This window comes from Sinocyclocheilus grahami, unplaced genomic scaffold, assembly GCF_001515645.1.
Source record: "Sinocyclocheilus grahami isolate Dianchi unplaced genomic scaffold, SAMN03320097.WGS_v1.1 scaffold2065.1, whole genome shotgun sequence".
NCBI classification, from domain to species: domain Eukaryota; kingdom Metazoa; phylum Chordata; class Actinopteri; order Cypriniformes; family Cyprinidae; genus Sinocyclocheilus; species Sinocyclocheilus grahami.
This window is the reverse complement of record NW_015507244.1, coordinates 135,773-152,554: the sequence shown is the minus strand read 5'-3', so window position 1 is coordinate 152,554 and position 16,782 is coordinate 135,773. Positions and strand designations below refer to the sequence as shown.

At 39.3% G+C, this 16,782-nt stretch overlaps 2 protein-coding genes across 2 annotated transcripts in view; both read right to left on the bottom strand.

Moving 5' to 3' along the window:
• Positions 1-3,150: 3,150 nt before the first annotated feature.
• On the bottom strand, positions 3,151-5,097 carry LOC107573905 (uncharacterized). Its single transcript, XM_016260363.1, has 4 exons — positions 5,018-5,097; positions 4,582-4,926; positions 3,862-3,903; positions 3,151-3,413 (listed from the first exon to the last, which is right to left on the bottom strand). Exons 1-4 carry the CDS (start codon positions 5,079-5,081, stop codon positions 3,241-3,243), a joined length of 624 nt encoding a protein of 207 aa, XP_016115849.1. The 5' UTR covers positions 5,082-5,097; the 3' UTR covers positions 3,151-3,240.
• An 8,869-nt stretch (positions 5,098-13,966) lies between these two features.
• The window catches only part of LOC107573906 (uncharacterized), a 69,493-nt gene continuing 66,677 nt past the window's right edge, over positions 13,967-16,782 (bottom strand). The window contains exons 6-7 of the mRNA XM_016260364.1: positions 14,311-14,379; positions 13,967-14,195 (exon numbers count right to left, since the gene is read on the bottom strand). Of these exons, the coding sequence (XP_016115850.1) occupies positions 14,041-14,195; positions 14,311-14,379 (224 nt within the window). The 3' untranslated portion in view covers positions 13,967-14,040. The remainder of the gene's footprint in view (positions 14,196-14,310; positions 14,380-16,782) is intronic.

The window sequence follows — 16,782 nt, the reverse complement described above, 5'->3', positions numbered from 1 at the left end:
TGAGTTCTTGATGACCGATCGCTTGATGGTGCAGCTTGTGAACGCAAGTTGGAGCGCGATTAACACAAAGGCAAAAAGGCACTGAATCTGTCTTGCATTGGGTTTTTGATCCGCTGCATAAGTCCGTCCCCCAGATCGTTGTTCCAATCAGACATTACTTGCAAGGCTTAGCCACGCCCCGCACTGTTCCCTGATCACATGTTTCCCGTAGGGAGTATTTCTGCAAGTTTAATAACTTCTTACAAACAATATTATCACCAGAAATGATGCCGGATACCAATTTTTCATTCACACCAATGTTCGGCGAATAAAGCAAGCTTTCATTCAAACTCAAATATCGTGTAGTTTGCATACACATTAATACTTTTATCTACTAAAAGGGGTTATAAAACATTGACTAAACGTCATAGGTTACACTAAACACAACAAGCGTATATAAGACAACAAACATATTATTTGTGGATATAGTTGCCCTGTTTATACTTAAATGATTGTCTTTTGAAATTGTCTGTTGTAAGTTTTATGTCCCTTTGTCTGACCGAAGGAGAGAAAAGGGTGCATCCCTTTTGGAATGCAGGGAGAAAAGAGGAGATGTCCTGAGGTCATGACAATGTCACGGGTGGAGATCTGCCATTCTTCTCGCTCGGACATGGAGCTATTAATCTGTCGCTTTCTGTTTATCGGATTATCAATTTATGCGTTAAACGGTCATGGGTCCAGGAGTGTCTGTCGCTTGAACATTTCCAGATACCAGGTTATTTGTTCTGTTGGTTATTAGATAGTTTATTTATGCTGAAGTCAGTCACGAGACAACACTGACGTTCTGTTGCTTAAATGAGTCCAGATGCAGGGAGTCAGTTATTGCTGTCTTAGTGCTTGCCGACCCAGGAGGTGGTTTTGTAAATCACTCTCTCCTTGTGTTTCTTGTAAAGATAAGCTGAGCGGGACAGGAATTTATTTGAGACAATTGGCGCCTGGGCTGACCATGGTTCAGTTTTACGACTCTCACATGGTTGGGAGGAGACCTTCGTTTTTCCAGTGGAATGCGGAGATTCAATCGTTCATTTGTGTCTGTTCACAGAGGCCCTACAACTTTTTAAGACTAAAACAAAAGATTAATTCATTGTTATTCTTAATTAAAAAGCATAACAACAATAAAACAGTAAGATACAATGACAAACTAGCTTACAAAACTTTTATTAACAAAAACGAATAAGACGAGGCATGGCATACACCACATGCTGTATTATATACAGACTAATAAATTACAGAATGTTTAGCAAACACTGAGGAATCAAATAAATAAAAAAGAAAACCTCCATAGCATAACATGAACAGTAAAGATAATTAAGCTTTTCAAAATGAAAACAAAAAGAAAAGTAAAACTAAACTTGCTGTCGGTGACAGTGCTTGCATGTTTTTTCCCCCACAAGAATACCAACATGTTCACCTTCATTGGTTTAAGAAGCAGTCTTTAACTTTACTTTAGCATGAAACTCATCCATCGTTTCCTCAAACTCATATTTGCTGCGCCCAGCTTCACGCTCCTGCTGACGCGGCGAGTATAAACTATAAGTGCTGTGCAGTTCAAACGAGTACCGCGGTTTCGTTATGCCTTCAGTTTCATTTGCCGTTTGATGTGTCTCATATGCAACAGAAATGGCCCATTTGGTCGCACTCTGGAGCCCTGTGCTGGACAGTATTTAATTACCCTCAGTTGCTCAAATCGCGGTAATCGAATACATTATAGTCATAATTAAAATATGAAACGGTAATACTAACCGTGGGGTGTTTTATCAGGATTTATTGTCAAACCGGTAATCGTTACATCCCCACTTTTTAAAAATCGACGTGTTTCAGAAAGGCGGGGCATAGAGGAGAAACAATAATGTACAGTATGTGGAAAATAATGTGTTTTTTGAACCTTAAACCGCATAAACACATTTCATTACACCAAATACACAAAATAATGTTCTTTTTAGCAACATCATATGACCCCTTTAAGAGAGCATATTCCTTCGTCTTCCTATATATCCAGTGATTTGAACTCTTACTAATGTTTTCATTCTATTAGACTTGTCTAAACATAGTGTTTTCTTAGCACAAGTAACACTCTCTTGTGTCAGTGACAATGCCATGCCTGAGAGTCAGTTTGTTTTCCCCTCATATTTTTGTGGTTTTAGTTGTATGATTTTAACGCATTCAGTCAGGAAATGATTGCTCACTGTGTAGCATGATGTGAAACTTTTTTTTTTGTTCTTGTTCTTCTGAAACTGTGAGGGCAGATCTGACATCACTGAACGCATACCGCTGTGTTTGAAGAGGTTCATATGGTCAGAGAATGCACAAATACATTAAATGTGTTAGTTTTACTGCTGTTTATTTCATCAGAACTCTCAACAACACATTTATCATTGAACATATTTTTATTTAATCAAGCTTTATGTGCCAATAAAAAAAACATAATCTCTTAACCTCAGCTTGTTTTTGAAAAGAGTTGAAACCCGTTTTTCTGTAAGTTTAAGGGACGGTTGTGTTTTAAGAGAAATGGCATGTTCCGGTTTTGTGTCAGAAAATGCACAAACACACAGTTTCTCAGTTTTACTGCTTTGAACTCTAAATAATACATTTAACATTAATCTGTTCGCAGTTTAATTTAATCAAGATTTATGTGCCATAGAAGAGATTTACATTTTCTCTTGAAAATAGCTTACATGTACATATTAATGCTAGTCTAGATAAATATATCATGTCTAAACATACAACCTGTCACTTTTTTTAACACAAGACCTGCTGATCTAATGATTTTAAAGCACATGCATTGGCTGTGACAGAAGCTATTTGCTGTTCTTTTTTAATAAGGACTTTGGCTCAGTCTTTATATTAAAGTAAAAATGCTTAAAACATGCAACTCCAGTTTAAATATTGTGTATTGATATTGAACTGTTGCATTAAAAACAGTAGCAGTAACAGCACTTTTATATTTAACTGAATATTATTGACAAGCACAAATAAACTGCACAAACCTGAATAACAACCACAACAATTAATGATTCACTGGGGCTGAAAAAGGTGACATCTGCCAAAACATCTCAGTTTCTCTGAAGTGAAAGTATAGATCTGGTCAACAGGAAAAGAATTTAGGCCACAGTGTTCTGTTTTAGTTTGTGGTAACCTACAGAAGTGCTCATTTAACTGGCAGTGCAAAGCTCAGACAGTAAAATAAAGCACACAAATGTGTCATTTAGATGATTTGTGCTGAATCAGAGATGAGCGTTTGGCTGCGCGCCATCCTTTCTGCCAGCCGCGATAGTGAAGGATTCCTCCTGCAATGACTGTAGCCAGAAAAAACACAACAATAGCCAGACCTACACCACCAAACATCAATGCCCTCTCGATCGTAGTCACTCCATCTACAGAGAGACAGAGACAGAAGAAATATTCAGATTTGTACAACCTGAAAAGTGTTAACTGATAACTAGAATTTGTGCTGGATCTCCGCAGCAGAGTTAGAACATGAAAAATTAAATGAACTACCAAGATAACAACCAACATGTTACCTGTGATGTCAACTTCTTTAGGCTTTTCTGTTGCAGAAAGACCTGTAAATATATGATCAGTTCATTAAACACACACAAAATGTAACAAAGAGTGAAAAATTTAAGGGGGTCTGAATACTTTCCGTACCCACTGTATATATCGTAGTCACTCCATCTACAGAGAGACAGAGACAGAAGAACTATTCAGATTTGTACAACCTGAAAAGTGTTAACTGATAACTAGAATTTGTGCTGGATCTCCGCAGCAGAGTTAGAACATGAAAAATTAAATGAACTACCAAGATAACAACCAACATGTTACCTGTGATGTCAACTTCTTTAGGCTTTTCTGTTACAGAAAGACCTGTAAATATATGATCAGTTCATTAAACACACACACAAAATGTTTTTAGTTGTTAGTTGTATATGGGAGAGTGGGTTAAGATGAGCTTTTGTTGCTTTTAAGTTGTTCTTTATGCAACAGAATACAGAAATCATACATAATGACATTTCAAGGCCTTTATCATTAGTTTTTCAGAACAAGGGAAAAAAAATCACTGTGTTTTGATTAGCAGCGTATGATTGTGAAATGGACAGCACCTGAGTTAAATATATGAGTGTCACAGCAAAGGGTCTGAATACTTAGGACCATGTGATATTTCAGTTTTTCTTTTTTAATAAATCTGCAAAAATGTCAACAATTCTGTGTTTTTCTGTCAATATGGGGTGCTGTGTGTACATTAATGAGGGAAAAAAATTAATTTAAATGATTTTAGCAAATGGCTGCAATATAACAAAGAGTGAAAAATTTAAGGGGGTCTGAATACTTATCCATACTGGATACTCCGTACCCACTGTATATATTCATATATTAAGCATAAATACATTTAGCATATAAAAGCATTTATCCCACCCATGTGCTGCTAAATCCATGTATCTTAAAACAAAAATCTTGTACAGATATCGTCTTTGGTGGCTCATCTGACCCATTCCCCCTACAACAAGTTTGAAAAGATATGATGGAAAAACTGAAATCTGTTACCCGCGATCTCTAGTCTGAGGGGTTTGTCGAAGAACATCTCTGGAGCATCAGACTTTGTTCCACAGAAATAAATGCCCAAATCTGACTCTGTTACTCCAGAAATATCTAGAGAGACTCTGGTGATCCTTGTGTCTGCAGTAAGTTTCAGACGAGGGCTGTTTGGATCATAGTTGGTCAGGAGATTTCTTCCAGTTTTGTCTTTCTTCACAGAAATCAATAGATCTAGTTTTTCAGAATTGAGGTGATACCAGGCGACTTCATATCGGTCTCTCATGCTGCAGTTCAGACTGATATTTTCTCCCATCTGAACCCTCAGCAGATCATAAGACCCTCGTACTGACGCATCTGGAGAGACATTATAAAAACAGATCCTTTTAGACCATGCTCATAATAATAGTTATTTAATTTCATAATGTCTGAAATAGAGTATATTTACCATTGGATGTGACTTGCATAATCCAACATGAAAACACACAGAAGAAGAAAACCGATTTCTCCATTGTGTCTGTCGATCGTAACGGTCTCGATCAAACTACAGGTTTCAGCACAATGCAGAGACACTAAACCACAAAGGGTTTCCACTTCCTTTCTAGAGAAATATAAAAGCATTGAATAATAGCCTCTGTATCAGATCAAGCATTTGTTGCATCATGATCAAATTTTAATGAAGAGTAATGTAAATCCTCATGATTTCCCAGTGTACTTTATCAATGTGATCTATATTAGCTTGCATAGACACTTGGCTTACAAAACTTGGCTGAATGGGAACAGATCTGTGAGTCCATAATCTTTTTTTTTTTTTTTTACAATATTACCTCTATAAACAGCTACAGTGGCATGCTTTTGATTAATTATTAATTTTTACCATATTACAGTTGCATATTACAATAAAAGTTCTTTACACAAATGTAAATACAAATCATGTCTCTTCCTGGTTTACATGCCATAGCATGAGTTAACAGTGTATATAACACAGATCTAGATCAGTTCTATTTGTTAACACATATTTAAGCAATACGTTGTGCTTTTTTTTTAACTGAAGGAGGAAGTGATTGTTTTCTGAGGTAATGTGAGACAGGAGGCTTATGCTGCAATTCTGAACAAGTCACAGTTACTTTGTCTTTCAGCACATCAGTGATGAAGGACAGATTCTCAACACTTTTAAAGCAGGTAAAGTCATTTATTAAGATACATGTTAGACAGTAGAATATAATAACATACTTTGTAGAAAATCTTCTTCTCCCTTTTATACCCTGAACAAAGCAATGTTAAACATGAGTGAAATACAACTCAAAGAAAAGAAAAAGACCATAAACCTAAAAAACAACAACAACAAACTTAAAAACATTGATTGATGCACCAGATACTGTAGTCAGTATCATACTGTAATGATGAAGAACATTGTCTCGTGTTTAATTCACAAACATCTTTTAAAGGGATTACTGTTGAACTGGACAGCTGTATAAAGTTTCACCCATATTCACTCAGTCTTACAATAATAGAATTTCACAGATGTCACAGAGCTTGATTTGCATTATTGCTTCACTACAATTACCAACAATAATTACCAAACTCACAAGACTGTCACACCAGATCAAAAACTTCACAGTCACAGCTTTTATTACCACATGTTTAGAGCAGATGAGGTTTATTTTGATCCCTAATTATTTCAGCTCGATCTGATATACTGTTGTACCTCTAAAGATACAATTTGTCTGAGAGAGTATAAATGTTTAACACATAAAACCTTTACATTACTTCAGTATTACCACATTCCATATCAAAATACATCAATAAAGAACAAACAAAAATATTGCTGTATCAAAAGTGGCTTTAATGCTGCTTCACAAAAAAAAAATCCCTAGTAAGCAGTAAAAGGTGCCTTTTACTGCTTACAAAATCAGAGTGTCAGACCAAATCCTTTGGGTAAAACAGCACCCTCTAGTGTTTAAATGAGGATGTTGCTGTAATCAAGGCAATGGCAGAATCCAATGATGAACAAACAGCATGTAAAACATACATACACACCTCAGGAAAATCCAGGTGCTCTGTGATTCAGAGGGATCAAACTCTACTGGCCTTAGAGTGAACAATCAGTGCAAATCAACATACAGTTGTTCTGTGTGAGCACCTATACTCTATGATGAAGCATTTCTATATTCAGGGATCACTGAATGATTTGATGAATATAAAAAATTATATGAATCATTTTATATAGCCTTCAGCCACTGGATCTCAACCCAACTGAACACTTATGGCAGCTTATTTGGCAGCATGTGCTGGAGCAGCACCTTACTAAAACACTTCATGTTGTTGTTGTTCTATTATCACCCATCTGTTTGTACATGCTTACATTCACATGTGTGTGTAATGTTTGGACACAACACTATCTGTTCTTTGAAAATATCCAAATAGAGCAAATCACAGTGAAAATGTTGCACATCTCTGTGCAGTATATATTTTAATCTCATAACCTTGTACTCCAGTTATATATGATCATTCTTTGCTTGAAATGTTATGAACAGCAGCTACGCTAATTATTCTCTACCAGCTTTTCTGTTTCTGCCACTGGATGGGCATCCAGAGGAACGTCCCTAGGTTACGTAAGTAACCATGGTTCCCCGAGGGAACGAGACGCTGCGTTGAGAAATGCTTTGGGAATTCCCCTGCGTGACCGCGTTCTGAAGCACGTGTAAAATCAGTCCAATGGAGCAGCGAGACGTCATGAGCGGGGTGACGTGAGCAACCAGGAAGTATAAAAGTCCATCCGCCAGAGTGCAAGTTAGCTTCGATGAAGTAGGACCTGCAGGGATGCAGGGAGTATGACAAGGAGATGCAGTGTCTCGTTCCCTCAGTGAACCATGGTTACATACGTAACCTAAGGACGTTCCCCTTCAGGAACTCGAGCTGCGTCGAGAAAAGCTTTGAGAACGAGAATACCCACTGCGCCATACTAACAAGTCCCTGCCTGTGTGTGTATCTCTTGAGCACATCACGAAGAGAGGACTTGGGACCCTGGGGTAGATGCCAGGTCCAGGTTGTAGAAGCGGACAAAAGTGTGCGGAGGGGACCAGCCCGCCAGAGCACAAATGTCCTGCAAGGCCACACCCAAGTTGAAAGCCTTGGAGCATTGCACAAGCCCTCCAGAACCACTGCCAGGTCCCATGAGGGCACCTTAGTGCGCTGTACTGGCCTCAGGATGCCACAGAGGAAACGAGTGACAAGTTGGTGTCTTCCCAATGATTGACCACCCAGAAGGGCGTGGTAAGCAGCTAAGGCCGCCACGTATACCTTCAGAGTGGAGGGAGATAACCCTGTGGAGAATCGCTCCTGCAGAAACTCCAGAACTGTACCAATTGGGCAGTTCAAGGCATACTGTTTCCTTGTGGCGGGAGTTGAGAGACCAGATGCCAGGAGCTGTAACACCAAGTCCGAGAACTATGCTCGGGCCGGCCAGGACGGAGCTACTAGCAACAGACGGACCCCATCCCGGCGTACCCTCTCCAGAACTCTCGGGAGCAGAGTGATCGGGGGAAAAGCGTACAGATGAAGCCTCGGCCAACGTCTGCACCATGGCATCCAGCCAAGTGGAGCTGGATGCGTGAGGGAGAACCAGAGCGGACAGTGTGTCGTTTCCTGCTACGCAAATAGATTCACTTCCACCTGGCCAATCTCCTTCCAAAGGAGCTCCACCACCTCGGGGGGAGTCTCCATCCCCCGGACCTCAGCCCCTGCCTCGACAGTATGTCTGCCCCCTGATTGAGATACCTAGGGATGTAGACTGTCTCAGAGCTCGAAACATGGCCAGCATCTCCAGGCAGTTTATGTGCCACGTGAGATGATGGCCTTCCCACAGACCCTGGGCAGAGCAGCCACTCATGACTGCCCCCCAGCCCATTAGAGAGGCATCTGTCGTTAGCGTTACGAGACAACAAGGAGCCCCTAACATCATGCCTTGAGCCAGGAACCAACGTTTCTTTCACATGTCTAAGGCACGTAAGCATCGCCGCATGACCTTGATCATGCGAAGCAGATTTCCCCTCGGGGAAAATCCCTTGGTCCTGAGCCACCACTGCAAGGGTCTCATGTACAGTAGGCCAAAAGGTATCACGTTGGACGCTGCTGCCATCAGACCCAACAGCCTTTGAAACTGTTTGACAGTGAGTGACTGGCCTTCTCTTACTCTCTTGACTGCCGTGAGGATTGACTCGATATGAGCAGGAGACAAACATGCCTGCATCGTGGTCGAATCCCACTCCATGCCCAAATAAGTGGTTCTCTGTAGTGGAGAAAGCATTCTTTTCTTGGCATTTAGTCTTAACCCCAGCTTTCTCATATGGGCGAAGACGAATTCTCGATGCCGAGCCGCCATCTACTCCGATTGAGCTAGTATCAGCCAATCGTCAATGTAATTGAGTATGCGGATGCCCTGGAGTCACAGAGGAGCCAGAGCAGCATCCACACACTTCGTGAAAGTGCGGGATGAGAGTGACAGGCCAAAGGGAAGAACTCGATATTGGTATGCTTCGCACCCGAAAGCAAACCTCAGGAACTTCCAGTGTTGAGGAAGGATGGAAACATGGAAGTATGCGTCTTTGAGATCTATCGTAACAAACCAGTCCTCTGACTTGATTTGAGATAATATCTGCTTGATAGTGATCATCTTGAACCAAAGCCGTTTGATAGCACGGTTCAGAAGACGGCGATCTAGAATCGGACGCAACCCCCCATCCTTCTTCGGAATGATGAAGTAACGGCTGTAGAACCCGAGAGAGAGAGGAGGAATACGTTCTATGGCCCCCTTCCTCAAGAGAGTATCTACTTCTTGTTCAATTACTAGAGCCTGCTCAGGGCCCACTAGTGTGGGAATGACCCCGTTGAAACGAGGCGGACAAGAACCTAACTGGATTCTGTAGCCTCTCTCTACAATCTGCAGGACCCATTTTGAGACGTTTGGCAGAAATTTCCATGCTGCCAGAAAATTTTCTAAGGAAACCAGCCTCTCGAGTCTGGCCTCTGGTGTCATTAGAGGAGCCAGTTCGGTGCCCTGAAGCAGATAACCTGCAGGAAACGACTGACCTGACTGCTGTAGCGCCCTCACTTGAGGGGACGAGCTCTCCCGTGCCGTACCATCTCCGGGCGGCAGCTGGGAAATTTGCTCGTCGGAGCTCACTAAGCCCTGAAGCACCGAGGGTGGCAGGGGTATCAGTACATCTCCTCGGCACTGAGGAAGATCGTGCACTGTATACTGAGGTGTTATCCTTTCCTCCCCAGGTGGGGCTGTCCTCAGGGACCTGACGAAGGGACCAGGACCGCTTAATCAAGGCCGTCTTCTACAAAATAACGACTGAGAGCATCGCCCCGACCCCTGTTCTTTCTGCGGAGGGGTGCTGTTTGCAGCGCTCTGTTTTTGAGACTGGTGGTATGAGGAGCTTGACGGCTGGGGCTGCTCCCGCTCAGCAGCCCCATGGGCCTGGGAACGACGAAGGAGGAAACGTAGGAATGCCGCCGCTTACTTCCTCGCCTCCTGAAACCTCTTGACAACAGTGTCGACTGCATCGCCGAAGAGGCCAGAGGGCGAGAGAGGGGGGTCTAGGAGGAAGAATCTGTCCTTATCTTGCATATCAGACAGATTCAACCACAGATGCCGCTCCGTGGCCACTATTGGCCACTAAATCCACTTGCGATCCGCATGACAACAGTCTACGCTGCGCCTTGGCAACAGCGGGACCACTGCCAGCAGGATCGCGAGCCTTGCCGCTCTCATCAAAAACGGCCAGGCGAGAGCGGCGCATGCGGCAAGAGCAACTCGCAGTCATGACAATCAGTTCCCTCGAGAGCTGATCGTGCATGCTCCGCTCCTAAACAAACAACACACAGATCGTGTGTATCCCCCGCTGCCAGATATCGTGGGCAAGGAGGAACACAACGTCTGTAATGCCGTTCGCTCGCCATAGACTTAGACTTGGATTTTGACATATTTTTGCTTGTGGACTGACAAACAACAGTAAATAAGACTGACACATACACAGCGCGCTACTGAAGAGCAGAAGCTGACTTGCACTCTGCCGGATGCACTTTTATACTTCCTGGTTGTTCGCGTCACCCCGCTCGTGACATCTCGCTGCTCCATTGAACTGATTTTGCGCATACTTCAGAACGCGGCCACGCAGGGGAGTTCCCAAAGCGTTTCTCGACGCAGCTTGAGTTCCTGAAGGGGAAACTAGAGATTGCACAAGCTTCAGTCTGGATCAGCCTCTTATGAAGACTTGAGATGATCCAACACCTGAGAAGAGAAGACGCCAACCCTAAACCAGCATACAAAACTACCAAACTGTCCTTACATTACTATCATTTGAATTACAACATATAGTCATTGCTGTTAATCATGTCCACCATTTCTGTCTGAATACATGTCATTAACTAACTGTACATAGAACTGTACATTTGTGCCATATGGACAACATCGCCATTGATAAATTACTCCTAATTGTAATGTAGAAACTTTAATTTTCTCTAAAGCTGCTTTGCAACGATGTGTATTGGTGTATAAATTATTCTGTTTTTTTTATTTTTTTATTTTTTTCTGACATGTTGGTGTTATAACTTTCACTTGGATGCTATAAGCTGCACTGAGTAATAAAACAAAAACTGTGTCCGTCTTCATTTCAGGCTGCAAAGCAACAAAATGTGATTATTTTAAAGGGGTGTGATTCTTTTCTATATGTAGGTTTGTATTTATTTACTTTGTTTTGATTATTGTCCACCTGTCAGGTTTTAGCAATATATACGAAACAATTGTGCAATCTCATAGTTTTTTTACCACTTCATTATTTGGACTGAATTTGCATTTGTTTGAAATATAAATTGAATTTGGAAATGCTTTTTATATAAGAATTTTCTATTTAAAAAACTAAATAAATTTTAAAACGAGGACAGCATGTTGAGTGGAGTGTGTGCAAAATAATCCCTGGTCCCTGAATCCACACACATTAAAAATTTTAGTTAGTAACGTAATCCATTACATTACACATTTTAGGTAATATAATCAGACTACTTATTGATTAATAGATTACTTTTGATCTAACTCGTTTATCAAATTGAGTTAAATAGGATAATATTGTACCATATTGATATAAAAATACAAAGAGAAAGAAAATATGCAACATAAATTTTGTGTGTAATTACTAGGGATGCACCGGTATCGGGCCCGATACTGAGCTCCTGTACTCATACTCGTTAAAATGCATCGATACCAAACGCCGATACCACACAGCATGTGATAAGTGCCATATTCAGACAAAGAAACACCAACAACAGACCTCAGAATGGATTTATTAGAGATTAAAGATGTCTACGAAGTATATGTATGCAATGAATATAAAACATTCAGTATTAATGCCTGTATAGCTTATTTGTGCCAGCTGGTAAGTAAATCACGCTGAGTGGCACAGATGCGCGAGCTTGTTGAGTGAATAACCCTTTCTCACAGACATCACTGGAAAGTTTGTAGTTCGGTCTGATATGTCAAAAAGAAGTAAGTAAAACAATGCACACGTTACTTAATGGTAGGGAGGGAGGGAGAGAGCGCACACTTCTGTTGTGTGATCTTTATTGGTTTGCTCACTTAGCACGCATCATCTGGATTAAAACTAAATCGTAAATATAAGACAATTTATAGGGGCATTTCACCCTTAAGCATACACTACTTTCTGGCAAAAGTGAAACTAACAGCCTGTGTGAAATGCGCTAAGCTGTATTGTACTTGTCCCTCTCATTCTGCACCAGCACAAATAGGAGTGCGCGTGTTATGCTTGCTTCATGAGTGTTTCTGCATTATATGAGTGGCTTTGGAAAATAAATCGCTGCACGTTTAGGATGAAAAAAACGCGACTTCTATTTATGAAAATATCACAGTTAGGAGATTTATAGCGAGTGGTTCCCTGAAATTTTACAGCAAATCGCGTGATTACAGTACTAAGTCGCTGCAATGGAGCAGCTCTAATGCTATTAAAATAAAGATGATATAGGCTACCATAGAGACGAAAAAAAAATTAACAGTGAAAGTAACAAAAACTTGTAAAACTAGTGTTTTTACTAGTGGGTGTAGGACACTTTAGTTCATTTATGTAAAGTGAGGATAGCAAAATAAACTAAACTGTGATATATTATACCCAAAAATTCTTCATACAGTGGGCTACCAGTAAAATTGATACAAATTTGGGACCGAAAATTATTCAGACAGAGTCTGGGAAAAAATTGAAGTTCAGGTTTGCATGAAGCTGGGTGACAGCATGCCCAGGAGACTATATGCTGTCATTAAGGCTAAGGGTCACCCGACAAAGTATTGATAGTTGTGTAAATATTGACAGCTGTATGAATAATTTTTGGTTTATTGTAATCCATTACATACCTTTCTATCAAAGTTATCTGACATTATCAAGATGAATTTGTTCTGACACAGTTTAACTCTGAGTTCTTGTCATATTTTATTACCATTTTCTAAACTATAGTGAATAAACTGTGATAATGTGAGAAATGTTGGTGTCTGAATACATTTAGTTTGGCTGTATTTATTTGATAAATGAAGTTAACCAACTAACATTATACATACTCTTTTGGTTTCTGTACCCATTATTTAAAAAAAGTACAAATGTAATAAAAATATTGGTATCGGTACTCTGTATCGGCAAGTACCAAAAATAAAAGTATCGGTATTGGGCAAGTACTGGAAAAAGTGGTATCGGTGCATCCCTAGTAATTACAGATACCTGACTATTATTATAATATAATACATTATATAATTATAATAGTGACTGGTCTTTGTGTAAATGTCCACAAAACTTGAAAACATTTTGTGTATGTATTTAAGCTGTAGGCTATTTTAGAAAGGATCATTTAAAAGATGAAAAGGAAGAATTAGGAAGAATAAAAAAAAAATGAATGATTTATGGTTATTGTGAGAATATTACGTAATAATTTAATCAATAAAAATAACTGTAGCCTAATTATGAGTATTTTAAAATGTAATATAATCAAATTACAAGTACTTAAGTTTTTTTAACCTGATTATGTAATTAATCAGTTACTACACAGCACTGTGTGTGTATGCATATATATATATATATATATATATATATATATACTGTATATACTTTTTTGCCCCTATATATTTAATATTGGGGTCATTCCAACTGCATTCTACTAGACTTCATCACGCAATGCACTCTAAATATAACAAACTGTTTTTGTTTGATTTTTGGAAAGTGAGTGACATATTCAATAATGCCACTCAGCTCACACATCATTAAAATAATAATCACAATATTACCACTTATGGTACATATACACCCCCTAGCTGTAGACGTATGTTGACTGAAATTACATCAGTAACATTGTAAATTGCATCACCAGGTGTTCAGGGCCCCTGTGCAGTTGAGTCACGTTCAGTGAAGATCATTATAGTTCCTCCAGTTCCTGTCTGTGCTCTGTATTCTCCTCTGCTGGAACCTGTGTGTGACCTCTGTGCTGACGGCGCCGTATGATGACAGAAATCACAATCACAATCACAGCCAGAATCACCAAACACACTACAACTGGCACAATCCATTTAGCTGCAGATGGAAACGAGGAAGATGGAAAGAGAGCACTTTTTATTTTATTTTTTCTTTCATTATTAAACTCACTGCTTGAAGATTTTGTAACGCTCTCAATGCCTGTGTTACTTACTCTGTTGTTCAGTGCCATCAGTTTTGTCTTCATCTGTGTCCAGTTTGTCCTTTGATTCTGTATCTGATTCTAGAGGATATTGAGAGGTCAGTCTCACAGTTCAGCATCAATGTGATGTTCAGATCATGATGAATAAACTTCAGCTGTCCAAATGCTTTATAAATAACATTTCCACAAATCTGAGTTTCTCACCTGTGACTGTCACTGTGATCAATGTTTTTTCTTTTGAATCCAGAACTCTGTATGTTCCTGCATCACTGGCTGTAAACGCTTTAATGATCAGGTTTCCATCAGTAACATTCAGTCGATCGCTCTGAACCCCATCAGTTCTGCTCCAAACCTCCCTCCACGCTCCACTGGAGTTTTTTTCCACTTTATCAGCATTTGGAAATAGAACAGACATCTTTAGCGGCTTGCCTGTTTTCACAGTAATCTCATCTGAGGAGAAACAGAAAGACATTAAACGTTATTATAATGCTGTCAATCTATCAAGGCCATAAACACATATTTATGATTGGCGACCAAATGTAATCATTTAAAAAAAGCAGATGCTAATGATCAGTTTAGACTTTACCATGAATATGAATTTGGTACGTCCAGTCCTTTTTTCGTCCTGACTGATCATTATTGTAATGGACTCTCAAAAAGTATTTCCCAGCATCATTAAATCTCAGATCCTTGATGACAACATCACAGTTTCCTTCTTTAAACACTCGTCCACTACATTCTTCATCCTGACACACATCTATGTTTTCCAACTGCTTGAATAACTCAATATGAAAAGTCTTATTGGCCTCAAATTCACATGTTAGTGTGACGTTTCCTCCTTTGTTTCCTGACACAGGTTTAGGGGTGTTTCCTACAAATACAGCCAGATATGCTACACCTGTGAGGTGGATGGATTATCTCGGCAAAGGAGAAGTGCTCACTAACACAGATTTAGACAGATTTGTGAACAATATTTGAGAGAAATAGGCCTTTTGTGTACATAGAAAAAGTCTTAGATCTTTGAGTTCAGCTCATGAAAAATGGGGGCAAAAACAAAAGTTTTGCGTTTATAATTTTGTTCAGTGTAGGTAGCAGTAATAAAAAATACACGTTTCTATTTATTCTCAGTAATCAATGTTATCATAAAATACTCTAATAAGAGTTATTTTAGTTAACTGGATTTTCTTTTGCTCAAGATATTTCATCACACATTCAAGTGGATTCAACAACTGTGAACTGATGGTGGAGTTTCTCTAAAATGTTTACATCAGAAACACCTGTACAGAATAAAGACTAAGGTTGCTGGTTTGGACTATGACCTATTTTGCCATATGTTGCCATTTGTTTGAAAAATATATTAGCAGTAGCACATTTTAACATTTCATATGTTGACGACAGTAGTATAAATTCAAAGCAGATGTGTAAGTGCAGTAGTAAATCCTGAAAAACATTTTTTTTATTAATAAATGAAGTGGAATGAACTGCATATATAAGTCTGGATGTGTAATAATGTAATGTACTGGGAAATTTACTCCATCAATTCACAAATATCAACTTAAGTCAGTTAGCTGAGTGACGAGACAGAAAACAATCAACTAGAAAAACTCTAGCTTGAACTGAAATCAAAGATTGTTTTATAAACATAAATTACACTGACCGCTATGATGGACCAGACAAAGCAGCAGCAGCAGAAGAAGATTCAACCGATTAGACCTGTTGAGAATAAGAGCTGTTATGAGACAGATACAGACACACATCACAAACACATTAATACAGCCATAAAATACTGCTGAGTGGACAAATATTACAGAACTGACCACAATACAGCGACTACAAACCTTCAGTTTCAATTTTATTCAAAGCTTTAACACATGTGGATCTTGAACATGAAAAAATATCTAATAAGAAACATCAAACTATAATCTGAATCTTTAGTTTAATAAATGATTTCAGTTTAATCCTCAGACTCAAAATGACCAGTCAAATGCAAAGGCCCAATGAACACAAAGTTTATTAAATTATTTTTCCTGTTACCAACCAGTCCTCTCATCTGAGCTATCAATGTAGAAGAGGGATCCTCGAATCTGGGCCACGAGAACCACTGTCCTGCAGAGTTTAGCTCTAACCCTAATCAAACACCCCTGAGCATGCTACTCAATGTCTTCAGGATCATCAGAAAATCACAGGTTTGATCAGGGTTGGAGCTAAACTAAGCATTGGCCCTCCAGGGCAAGATTTGAGGAACCCTGATGTAGAACAATCAAATAATAAAAACCTAAATAATCATCTTCATTATAATCACACAAGATACAAACATGTTGACTCATTTCCTTAGCATCACTAGCAGATTTAGTTTTCCACAAACAGAAACAAAACTATTGATATGTAGCGTCTGGACCAATCAAACACAATTTTTCATTTGATTTACAAATCAGTTATTCATTAGATTAACAAATCGTCACAGACCCCTCACCCAATAAACTG

Bases quoted from the DNA above. Each gene is read 5' to 3' on its own strand.
- LOC107573905 (XM_016260363.1), bottom strand. From the start codon at position 5,081: ATGGAGAAATCGGTTTTCTTCTTCTGTGTGTTTTCATGTTGGATTATG. The intron at 3,904-4,581 runs GTAACAGATTTC...ATATATTTACAG, and splicing joins CCTCAGACTAGAGATCGCGG to GTCTTTCTGTAACAGAAAAG. The intron at 3,414-3,861 runs GTAACATGTTGG...GTCTCTCTGTAG, and splicing joins TAAAGAAGTTGACATCACAG to ATGGAGTGACTACGATCGAG.